The 12,322-nt window shown below is 38.3% G+C and overlaps 1 protein-coding gene across 1 annotated transcript; it reads left to right on the forward strand.

Moving 5' to 3' along the window:
• The first annotated feature begins 218 nt into the window (after positions 1 to 218).
• Positions 219 to 12,311, forward strand: LOC117291584 (translation initiation factor IF-2, mitochondrial-like). The gene is made up of 15 exons (XM_033773401.1): positions 219 to 283; positions 1,457 to 1,893; positions 2,472 to 2,531; positions 3,095 to 3,203; positions 3,537 to 3,697; positions 4,207 to 4,383; positions 4,977 to 5,026; positions 5,947 to 6,036; positions 6,446 to 6,570; positions 7,043 to 7,247; positions 7,673 to 7,913; positions 8,451 to 8,591; positions 9,289 to 9,453; positions 10,064 to 10,204; positions 10,637 to 12,311. The coding sequence occupies exons 2-15, from the start codon at positions 1,464 to 1,466 to the stop codon at positions 10,804 to 10,806; spliced, it is 2,265 nt and encodes a 754-aa protein (XP_033629292.1). The 5' UTR covers positions 219 to 283; positions 1,457 to 1,463; the 3' UTR covers positions 10,807 to 12,311.
• Positions 12,312 to 12,322: the final 11 nt, after the last annotated feature.

Consider the following 12,322-nt stretch of genomic DNA (forward strand, 5'->3'; position numbering starts at 1 on the left):
TGAAATAATTGTGACAGTTGATAAACACTACTTTCACTATGACTAGTTATTTACAGATCTCTAATAGTTGGGCGTCCCAACTACAGTTGGGCCGGAGTATGCACGCCGGAATCAATGCCGACTTGGTCTAATGAGCATTCAATGTAGGGACGAGTTTGATAAGTTCGAGGGCGAGATTAGTCTTGTCTCCCAACAAGATGGCGGCCTCCATGTCCTTACTCTATGATCAAACTCAGACTGCATTTCAAAAGATCGTTCTTTGTAAAAAGGTTTGATTTTAAGGGTGAGTAATGATATTTAACTTTTAAGCCAAAATTACAATGCTAGCAAAGCACCATGCAGCAGGCTTATATGAAAAACAAATTGTTGAAAAACGACATTTGAACACGAAATGCAACCGGACATCATGAATTCGAATAGCGGCGAGGACCAATCTAAAAAATTATAATTCTAATCTAATCCACACTCAAGTCAAAGTTTAACTGCTAACAAAATTGTGTATGTAGCTTGCATGCTGCTGTCGATTGAATAGCCCCATACATTGGCCCGTTTCCTTGATGAAGAATAAAATCGGACCAATCATTGGGGCTAGCTGTTGACTCACTGAGTGAGTGTTGTGAGGGGTTGTGAGAGCAGAGGCAGTTTGAATCCTATGTTATTGAAAAAAAAATGTTTATAAAATTAAAAATGAAATAATAATAATTGAATCGATAGAGCAAGGAACTATTGTTATACTTATTAATATTAATCCTATCTATATTTCTTTAATAACAAAAGAACTATAGATAGGATTAATATTAATAAGATAACCAATAGTTCCTTGCTCTATCGATTCAATTATTATTATTTTATTTTTAATAACAAAAGAAATATAGATAGGATTAATATTAATAAGATAACCAATAGTTCCTTGCTCTATCGATTCAATAATTATTATTTTATTTTTAATTTTATAAAACACCTTCTTCTTTTTCGAATCGTAAAACAATGCTCTTGTAATTGGGATTAATTCTTTTACACTTTTTATTTTGATTGATATGATTTATGATAAGGATGATGCTTTTCTAATTTTACTTAGCAATTAAGCAACATTTAAAAACAATTTGTTTGAAATGAACAGTAACTGTATATTTTATCTATATATAGGCCTATATTAAATAATTCAACCATTCAAAATGCCTGTCATTTCATCTCTTATTCTCTGAGTCCGAGTCACTTGTGGTACATCTTGCAATTCTTTCTGTAAAGAGCTTCAAATTTGATGATTTCTGTGGTATAAATTATCAATTTCCCTCTAAGAAAAAAAGTTCCTTAACTTTGAAAATGTATGTAAACTTATTCATCCCTCTTCATGTATTTCATTGAAATTTTCAAGATCCATGCAGCACAGTAGCTTGTAAGCTTTTAAAAACCTAATCTTTCTCATTACTATTTTCTCACTTCTTTCCTCTTGCAGGGTCAAAATGGATTTTACAATGCAGAGACGTCTGTTGCTTCTAGTTAGACAAATTGCCATGTGTGAGTGGCAATCAAGATTATCACACTCAGTTTCTTCACAGCGTCTGATTTCCACACTACATCTAAAATGTCCCAATATCTCGCAGCATTCATGGAAGCCGATGCCATACTTGCCATCACTCAACCGACTGCATCTGCAGAAAGGCCCCAATGTTAAAGCCCTGTCTACTTATTCAAGCATAAACGCGACTCAGTCTGGCTCTAACTGGAATCAACCGATTCGGTACTATGCCAAAGGAACGTCACAGACAAAGTTACAGCTCCGAAACGAAAGATTGGCCGAGCAGAGAAAGCGAAGGAAAGACAGAAAAATTGTTGAAATCAAGGAGAAGATGTCCATTCTTGAACTAGCTGTCGCGATGGATACTGATATAGGTGAGGGCTAACCCAATAAATTAGAGCCAATCAATTTGTATCCTTGGAACCAGGGGTGGATTTCACAAAGGTAGTCCTAACTTAGGACTAGTCCTAGGCAATGCTAAGAAATAGGACCAGTCTTAAGTTAGGATGAGTTACTGGTCCTAACTTAGGACCAGTCCTATCTCTTAGCAATGCCTAGGACTAGTCCTAAGTTAGGACTACCTTTGTGAAATCCACCCCAGGACCAATGCAATCCTATTTTTGTGCCCAGTTTGATTTTCCCCCAAAACGTGTGATGTTTTTCAACATATTCCACAGTACGGCTATCTACAAGTAAAGTAGCATTCAATTGGTAAGTTTCATGATTGAGAACGAGACAGATAGAAAACTTAATGAACACAAAGGAAGGATTGCATTGGTGCTGGAGCCAAGAAAACAAAGTGGATAGGCCCTATTTTATGGGGATAAGTGAGGGTTGGATTTATGTTGAGAACTACTGAAAGCACACACAATTTCCCAATCTTAAAACCTGTTATCAATCATCCTTAAAAAGATTGTTGGCTGAAATACTTTGTTTTTGTTTTTCCAAACAGATAATGTTTATGAGTGTCTGCTATTAAAAACGAGCATTGATGATCTGGTCCCAACAAAAGGTAATATTTCATTTAGGCTGTCTCCGAATTTGCGTTTATGACAATGGCTACAGCTAGATTGAATAAACTTAAAATTTGTAATCTTCGGACTTGAAAGGAAATGAAAAAAATATAGCTGCCAGCTCAGAAATGGCTTTAATCTTAACTGGCCTTTTTTCTTAGTTCTCCACTTGCAAGTTCCATGATCTTGTTCCTTGCATCCAATAAGCATCCCCATTAATATATTGATTCTCGTTATACTGAAGAAGATCAACCTGTCTTCTTTATTTCCATCCTCACATAGGGTAATGTTTATTAAAAAAGAGTAAGAACTTTGGCTGGACCATGACAATGTTTTTCGTGCTATATTTGAAAGATTCACTAAATTGTATTTTCTTTGAATGAATCTTTTTTTCCCTTACAACAGCCATATAACTTTGCAGCTGATGCAAAGTTTTCTTCAACAGTGCCATATAAAGCTGGGGGATTTTTTTTTACAAAGTTATTTGTGGCTGTACCAAGTGAAATTGCACCACCATTATATTATCGTTGGTTGTCATTCTCTCTCGATATTGTTTTGATAGTTTTAAATCTGGAGACAATTAAAGTGATATTGAAACTACTAGATATGAGTTATCGCTTCGCATCTCTACATAAGAATAGCACCAAAGAGAGCAAGGATGCGTTCAGGAGGTAAGCAAAATGTGGACAAAAACTTTAAGAACAAAATTAACATCACCTTGGGGTTTTAAAGGAGGTGACAATTTATTTCTATATTATTGTCTGAATGGACCCTGTAGAATTTATTTTTTTAAATCATCCTGGGTGTTGTGGCTTTTGCACTAGTCATCAGTCACATTGTATCATTGTCAGTCTACAGACATTGTAAAACTGCAGGCCTAGAACTGTCTTGAGTGGGCACTGCAACTGCTCTCTGGCAAGAGGCACTTTTTTAAGGAAAATGTAAATTTGTATTGGAACTAAACAATTATGAAATATGAAATTTTTGAATTTTTCTTGAAACAGATTGCCTGCAGACCCCTCCCAGTTGAAGCCACGCCCTCCTGTTGTCACGGTCATGGGTCATGTAGATCATGGGAAGACGACATTGTTAGATTCGCTGCGCAAGACGTCGGTGGCTGCCGGGGAGGCTGGGGGAATTACTCAACATATTGGAGCTTTCCTGGGTCAGTCTGAAGATGGAGTTGCCAATTCTCCCTAATTCTACAGAATGGTCTCTGAAAATAATGTTGTGATGAACAATTAAAAAAAAATGATAAGAGGAACTTTGTCCCTATTACGTTGAATGTTATCTTCCTTGTAAGTATCTCCCTGATGGCAAAATGCCAATGTTGGCAGCTTTGAGTTAGGTTTGAAATTTTTGCAGGCATTTTTTTTCGACTGGGCCATAAATACTGAGTGAAAAATAACCAATTCTGATTACTAAATAAGATTTAGGGGTTTGCATTTGCAATAAGACTATTTCCTTGCCCCCAAATTTGAATCTGAAAAGCGTTACTGTAAGTAACGTTTCTCAGATTGTGTATCAGCGATGTCTCAAAAACGAAACCACCTTTTGAAATTGTCACATGTTTTATTGTAACATCTACATAAAACAACGGTATACGTTGCCTTTAACTTGTTAAATAAACTTCAATAATTGTTGAAATTGTTTCAATTAACTTCCCTACCATAGTCCCTCTTCCAAGCGGTCAACAGATCACCTTCTTGGACACTCCTGGTCATGCAGCCTTCTCCTCGATGCGAGAGAGGGGAGCTAACGTAACTGATATCGTCGTTTTGGTCGTAGCTGCTGATGATGGAGTCATGGAACAGACCAAGGAATCTATTAGATACGCTCAGAATGCTGGAGGTAGGAGTCTGGTTGTGTTTCAAGATGTTTAATTTGTTTGCATAAATTCTTTTACATAAATACTGAGGTGTGTTTTCACAGTTGTAACAGTAACTGTTTCGGGACTTTGACCGCAATAAGAACACACCTGAGTGACAAATAACTATTTCTCAAATGATTGAACCAATCAATCAGTTTGGTTAACATGTGAAACTTCAATTATGATTAAATTAGGTTTTTGGTATCTTTAAAGTTTCATTTCTGGAGGTAAGACTCCATTTCTGGAGGTTGAATTTTTTTTGTAAACCTCTTTGTTGTTTGTCTCATTATCTGAGACTTCAGTAAGTGAGTCTGAGGCCGTGTCCGAAACGGCGACTTCGGCTACAGCTACGGCTAGATCGCGCGCGTCTGCCTATTCTTCAACACTGGTAGACGCGCTGATCTAGACGTAGCTGTAGCCGAAGTCGTCGTTTCGGACACGGCCTGACACTTTGTTTCTTTGCAGTTTCTTTGTGAGAAGTGGGAGATGTATATTGTTTTAATACCTCCTGGATGACACACGTGTTTTTAAATTCTTAAAAACCTTGGTAAAAGAGAATTTTGTATCTTTGCAGTTCCAATAATTGTGGCAATCAACAAGTGTGACAAACCAGATGCCGATTCAGTAAGTCAAAAACTCTCTTTTCACTCCATCGAGATGTTTAACACTTTCTTTTGAATTTGATATGGCTTTGTGTGGAAACCTGCATACAATGAAAGTTCACACTTGATTTAAAGACAGAGGACACTATTGGTAATTGTCGGAAACTATTCTTCTCTCTTGGTGCATCTCAACATGTGCATAAAGTAACAAACCTGTGAAAATTTGAGCTCAATCGGTCGTCGAATTTGCGAGATAATATTGAAAGAAAAAAACACCCTTGTCACACGAAGTTGTGTGCTTTCTGATGCTTGATTTCGAGACCTCAAATTCTAAACTTGAGGTCTCGAAATCAAATTCGTGGTAAGCTTGGGCGATATCACGATATTGTCGAATATCGCGATATTAATTTGGAAACAATTTCGATATCGGATCAATTTGGTTTTAATCGAAATATCGATATATCGCAATATCACGATGTATTTCCTAGCTGAGACATCTTGCACCCCCATAGGTTTGGAGTAAAACCAGAAGAATAGGTCATTAGAACACCTCTCTTATGCTATGACTGTCTCTTCAACAACTTTTCACTTGGAGTTTGAAGACTGATGATGTCAAATTTAATTAATCGCGATTGTATCGAATATCACGATATATTGTCGGCGATATATCGTGAATAAAATAAATCGATATCGCCCAAGCTTAATCCGTGGAAAATTACTTCTTTCTCGAAAACTACGTCACTTCAGAGGGAGCTGTTTCTCACAATTTGTTATACCATCCGTCTCTCCTCATTACTCGTAATCAAGAAAGGTTTTATGATGATAAATATTTTGAGTAATCACCAATAGTGTCCACTGCCTTTAACTGCACATTGATTTATTGATAGATTGTGTTTGATTCGTTAACGATTTACATTATTTAATGTGTGTTTGTACTATCAGGATTTCACAAAGAGGGATTTGTTGGGCAACAACATTCAGCTGGAAGAATTCGGTGGGGATGTGCAATCTGTGGAAGTATCGGCCCTGAAGGTAACACAATCTTGCAGACTCCTTGGGAGATTATTTCAATAAATGGTGGGAAGTTTGTTTGTAAATCTGTTTGTTTCAAAAATGGTGATCAGGTTTGCCAAGTGGCTTTTTTTTCTGCCTTTTATCTCTGTTTGATTCAGTTTGAATCCCATCGCAAAGCAGAGTGCTTGCGTAGCATGGATCTGCCACAGGCTTACTTATACACTGGCACATTCAAATTACCTAAAACCAGGGGTTATGAACGAGCTCGCATACTGGAATTTGATCCCCTTGGGAACAAGGTTGCAGTGCTAGAAACTTTGAGAATGTCATGGTTTCATTACTAGACAGGTATATCAAATGAAAGCTAACAAAACTAAAAAGTGTAAACTATACATCCTTTTGTTTTGTATGAATTTGTTTCTGTCAGGGAACCAATTTGGATGCTTTGAGTGAAAGCATTGTTGCCTTAGCAGAGGTGCTGGAGGTTGGTGGAGATCCAGACGGACTTGTTGAAGCAACGGTGGTGGAATCACGGGTTGACAAAGGAAAAGGGTAGGTAGTATGGTCCTTCTAATGCCCCCCTTGTTGCAAGGTATTAAAGCTATATACATGTACCGTAGTTGTATGTCTTGATCTGTTATGAAGTTGTAGACACATTAAGTCAGTTATAACCATTTTAAGGGTCTTTCAGAATAACCAAGCTTTATTTGATGTTTTGATGGATGGGTCACCCAAATATTAAAATCAAAAAATTAAAATTTTGAGGGACAAAATAAAAATGGCCAATTTTTCAGATCATCTTTTGACAGTTAGTTCTGTTGTTATTGGTCAACCTTGTTTCGAGAATTTCCTCTCCTGTTTTAGCTCAAAGTTGCATGTTGGAAGCCAGGAAAAACTATTGACAAGTACTGAGCTAGGAGACCATTGATCTAGAATTTGTGCCGCATTTGATGAGACATTACCTCAGTACTCAGTGCTCAATGGCTCCTTTTATTTATCCTCCACGAATGTTTTCTTCTTTTAGTCCAATAGCTACAGCAATCATCCAGCGGGGCACACTGAAGAGAGGGAATATCCTGGTGAGTGGGACCGCCCAGTGCAAGGTGCGGGCCATGTTCAATGAGTTAGGGCAGCAGGTGCAGAGTGCAGGGCCAGGTATTCCGGTAGAGCTGATTGGATGGAGGAAGCTGCCCAGTGCAGGGGATGTCATATTGCAAGTGGAATCAGAGGTAAGTGACCACCATGTTCCAGGCCTGGAATTACGCAGGACCATGGCTTCTGTTTCCCCTGTTACTGGCCTTAGTGCCCTTTCAGAGTTTCCCATTGACTTACATCATCATCATGCTCTGTATCCATCATGGGGGCATAGAGCCGCCCAACCAATGCGATGCGATGCAGATTGCTTCAGCTGCCTTGCCCGAGACACTTTCAGACACTTAGGTGGTACAAGGTCGGCCTCTTGGTCACGTTAATGCTAGGCTGGGGCGAGAATGTATCCAACAGTTCATTTGCACACTTCCTTTGATTTCATTTTTGTACCCTTAACCTACATGAATATCAATACCCTGACCAGTATTATTACATTGTTACTCATTGCATTAACATTCCTTACTTCTTAAGAATACATTAAAAACTACTCGATCTTAACCAACAGAAAAGAGCCAAGGAGGTCATAAGATGGCGGGAGGAAGTGTCGGATTCCAAGAAACTAGATGATGAGGCAGTTATTATCCACGAGAAGGCTGCCGAGCATCACCGAGCTTACAAGGAACGCAAACAAGCCAATAGTCTCTTGAACTGGAGGACCCTTAGGGCTCAAAGGGCAGCTGAGAGATTCGCTCGGCCGAAGGAAAATGTGAAAAGCAGCGACCCGGAATTAAATCTAGTTGTTAAAGGTAAGCAGGGATATGATTTCTCTGTTTTTATTGGAACTCAATGTTTTTTAACCCCTTCCCCCCCCCACCCCACCCCCAAAAATATTTGTCTAATATTATTTTCTTATTTTTTATAATTAAGAACAATTTCATGAAAACATGTAGAAAAACCACATAGAGCGCCCCAGATTGCAGAGTCTGGCTTTTAAATCAAACATAAAAGGTACAGAAGCAGGCTATGTGCTAGCAAGCTTTCACACTCTTAAGCTTCTACGCTTTGGGCTCACAGTTCAGGCTTTTTTCAACAGCTTATCACGTCCCTGGTATTAGTAGAATCAAGCCCGTATGATTTTCAAGGAATGTACCGATAAATATTTCTTCCACCATTTCTTGGTATAGTGGTGTTGTGTAGCATTTTTATACACTCTGGTATTTGTATTCCTAAATGTACTCGTACTCGCCCAATGCAGTGTTGTTGTCCCATATTATTCTCTCTCAGACTTTCTTTAGGTTGTTCACATTTGATTTATTGAAATGGTTGTTGTTTGGTATAAACAGGTGATGTAGACGGCTCAGTGGAGGCCATCTTGGATGCCTTAGCAACGTATGATTGTCAGCATCAATGCAAGATGGAGGTGCTGAGCTATGGTGTAGGAGTCATCTCGGACAAGGAGGTGGAGCTGGCAGACACATTCTCAGGTAGCGGAACTTCTTTATTTCAAACATTTCAGATCTTGCAAATCTACTATTTTAGGTTATACCATGTACATGAGACTTAAATCATCTGTTTTGAATTGTGGGGGCTCTGAGAAGACCTGGATAAGTTTTGTGACTACGTTTCAATCAGTTTACTCGGGTTTACTTGGTCCCCATTACCACGCACAGGGATGAGACATTTCAGACTCTGAATTCAAACTTTTTAAGTCGGCCTGGTGAAGACAATCAGCCATTATTTTTTTCCACCTATAAAGAAATCCTGCTTTTTGATCTACTTCTTTAGTGCTGAGGACACTGCCCTTAAAAGCTCTGTGAAATCGAAACCCCAGAGGTTTACCACAACGTGCAAATGCCATCATTTCAACAAACCTCTAAAAACTTTGCATGATGGAAGTATAACTAAGAGAAGGCGATCAGAGCATACCAATCGAAATGTTGAGTTTTCAAGCACCGGTTCTTTTCAGAACCAACACTACTCAAAAGAGACTTTTACACCGTAATCACACGATGTTACTGCAAACCTCTCTTAATTAAACAAACCTTCCAAAATTTTGATCCTAAAGTTTTTCACTTTTTTGTCACTAATGACTCTCACCCCTGCACTCGGTGAAGACTGGGTTTCGTCACACTGTTTTTCCAAAAGTAACATTGTTGTTATTATGAACATGTCTCTCGATAGGTATAGTGATTGGTTTTAACGTCACAGCCAGCCCAGAGGCAGAAACACTGGCACAAGAAAGAGGAGTACCCATGAAGATGCACTCAGTGATCTACAAGATGCTGGATGACATCAAAGAAGAACTCAGCGGTAGACTTCCTCCCAAGGAGGAACATGATATCAAAGGTAGACGTGGAAAAAGCTTTTACACAAGAGGGCAATGATCGTTCAATTAGCTCTTGTCAGGGGCTCACCCGAATGAGCACTGGGGAGTCAATCTGGGGAAGCTAATCGAACACACCCATTATAACACAAAATGTCAAACGCACCCCATATGGAGCTGAGGTTGGGTGTTGAGGGTTTGGGTAGGACTTTGTCATAGGGATCAGAGTTGTTTCTGTTTTAGCGTTTTCAGTGCCAGCATTTTTGTTTCATCTTGAACAAAACATGCCAAGATTTTTGAGGTTTTTCAAAATTTTGTATGAACATTTTTCGTTTAGGTCACCAAACAAAACGTTGTGCTGATTTGTGTTGCATTGGTACATCAAAAATAGTATTTCTTGAGTGATAATACCCTCTTGTGATAACATGTATACTATGGGTTGTACATGTACGATTGATGACATTCTTTTAGTACATAAAACAGATCGTACATATGCGATAATGCCACTGAAAGAGTTAAGAGAGCACATTTAAACTGACCATGCAAGTTTTGCCTGAAGTTGAACATTGAGACACCTTAAGTGGCAAGTTGTTTTCCCTTGTCATAGACCAGTATCCTTATTTTCCGTCTTAGGTGAAGCGACAATTATTCAAGAGTTTGACATCACTGTGGGCAAACGGAAGGTCCCCATCGCAGGCTGCAAGGTTAACAGCGGATCTCTTCACGCTAACAAACTCTTTAAACTCATCCGTAATAATGACACACTTCATGAAGGTAATGGAAAGAATTATTAGTTTTAAAGATTATTTTCTAGTTGTCCATGTGTGATCATATTAATTTTTGGTTTTACCTATATATGTGCGTTATCACTGTATACTCGGTACTTACCCAAACTCTCTGACAAAAATCACAGGCATTATACTCAGGTGGGATTCAAACTCACAACCTTTGCAATTCTAGAGCAGTGTCTTACCAACTGGACCAAATTGCAAAGGTTGTGGGTTATGGAACAAATTACCTCTTCAGATTGGCCAAGCTGACTCTCTTCAGATTTTCAAGGGACTTTAAAAGACTACTTTATTTGAAAATTTATTTTTGTAACTTTTGCTTTATATAATATTTCATTGTTTTGTGTTGCGCATAGAGGCTCCTTCATGTAACGCCATTTAATTTTCTGTATTATTTTATATTATTATTGTTATTCAGGTCCTCTCGCTTCACTCAAACACCTGAAAGAGGACGTGACTTCCGTCAACAAAGGCATGGAATGTGGAATGAGGTTCCAGGAGCATCTGGAGTACAGACCCGGAGATACAATAGAATGCTATGAGATCAAACACGTACCCCAGACTATTGACTGGCAATTGGGATTCTAAAGACCAGGGCCCAATTTCATAGCAATTGAGTGGAGGTTGTGAAAGTTTGTCTTTCATACCCAGCAGTGGGTGTGGGAATTCCCCTCGTTACTTTCTTTTCCCCATAAATTTGCCCCTTCCATTCCCACCTTATTTTTGGATTCTCATAATTGAGTTTAACCCCAAACCATTGCACCCAGCTACCCAGCTCAAGAATCTATAGTCGGCCAATGTGGTGGGTCTATGCTTTTTAAGCAGTACAAAAATACATTGAAGATAAATGTGGAAGTAATACAATCTTAAGAGGGTTATGCTGCATTATGATTTCTATTTGGAGGTTACTTGTGCCCAAAGGTTTATTTTACTGGCTCTAATTGAGGTTTTGCAAATTTTTAAAGATAATTATTTATAATGTTAAATATGTCAAGATGTCTTTTCCATTCTGTGTTGTTTTTATCAAATGAAATAAAGCATTGAAATATGGATATGAATTGCAAATCTTCCCAATAATTTTATGTTTGGCTCATGAACATTTTGAAGAAATAAGGAATTGTCTAAAAGTTTTGTTCACAAATTCAAACAATGTGTTGTTACCTTGAATTCAACAGGACATCGTTTCAACAAAATCACAAACTAACAAGGCACAGTGTTCCACTATGCACAAGACTTGATCAATATGTAGGTACTTGTCATCTTCGTTGAGGTTTTTATGGCAAAAATTAATTTGTCAATTAGTTACATGCCAAACCAAAATTAGTTTGGCTTTGCAATACTTGGTCAAAGAGAATCAAACAAAACATTGAGATACATGGTTTGTTAATTAATAGGGTCAATCAGTTATAAGCTTTCACCCCTGCTGTCTTCAAGTTCAAATCCATCAAATCACAGCCCAAGATATAATTTTGATTCGATACTGAACAGCATCACCAATCCAAATTAATGTATGCAGCTGTTGCTAAGGGTGTTGCTATGGACATCCTCGACTTCAAGGCAGTGGCACAACCAGACAGCTTCATTTGGTGGCGAACAGACATAATTTAGGGGGAGGGGGATCCTCTGTTCAATGTATTGAACCATTGATTTGTGCATTTTTTCCGAGGGGGGGGGCGGCCACAGCTAATTCAGACACGGCCTTGGGACTTAAAACGCACACCAAACTTCTCAAGTCCAAGCTTTTGGGTATTTAATCCAGTGTTGTCCAGAGGGGTGTTTGGGTGTCTTTTGGACACCTGGGTTCAAAACACCCCGTTTGTTTGTTATTTGATGTATTGTAAGTGATCAATTTGGACAACCAGTTTTTTACAGTTTCCAGCAAATTTTGATACTCTCTTTTTATACAAAATTCTGGCTAAAACCTGGATTCAATCCCCAGCAAACTGGAGGACCCTATCAGAATACTTAAACCACAACAAAAGACAGACTGAGAATTTTGTATTTATAATTCTACATGACAAGCTTTTGTCAGATTTATTGTGAAACGTTAAACCCCCATGATCGACACACCTGCTTCAGTTTTAAAAATCAATTATTACATTGT

This window comes from Asterias rubens, chromosome 1 (genome assembly GCF_902459465.1).
Source record: "Asterias rubens chromosome 1, eAstRub1.3, whole genome shotgun sequence".
Classification (NCBI taxonomy): domain Eukaryota; kingdom Metazoa; phylum Echinodermata; class Asteroidea; order Forcipulatida; family Asteriidae; genus Asterias; species Asterias rubens.

Bases quoted from the DNA above. Each gene is read 5' to 3' on its own strand.
- LOC117291584 (XM_033773401.1), top strand. From the start codon at position 1,464: ATGGATTTTACAATGCAGAGACGTCTGTTGCTTCTAGTTAGACAAATT. The intron at 6,571-7,042 runs GTAGGTAGTATG...TTCTTCTTTTAG, and splicing joins CGGGTTGACAAAGGAAAAGG to TCCAATAGCTACAGCAATCA. The intron at 7,248-7,672 runs GTAAGTGACCAC...CTTAACCAACAG, and splicing joins TATTGCAAGTGGAATCAGAG to AAAAGAGCCAAGGAGGTCAT.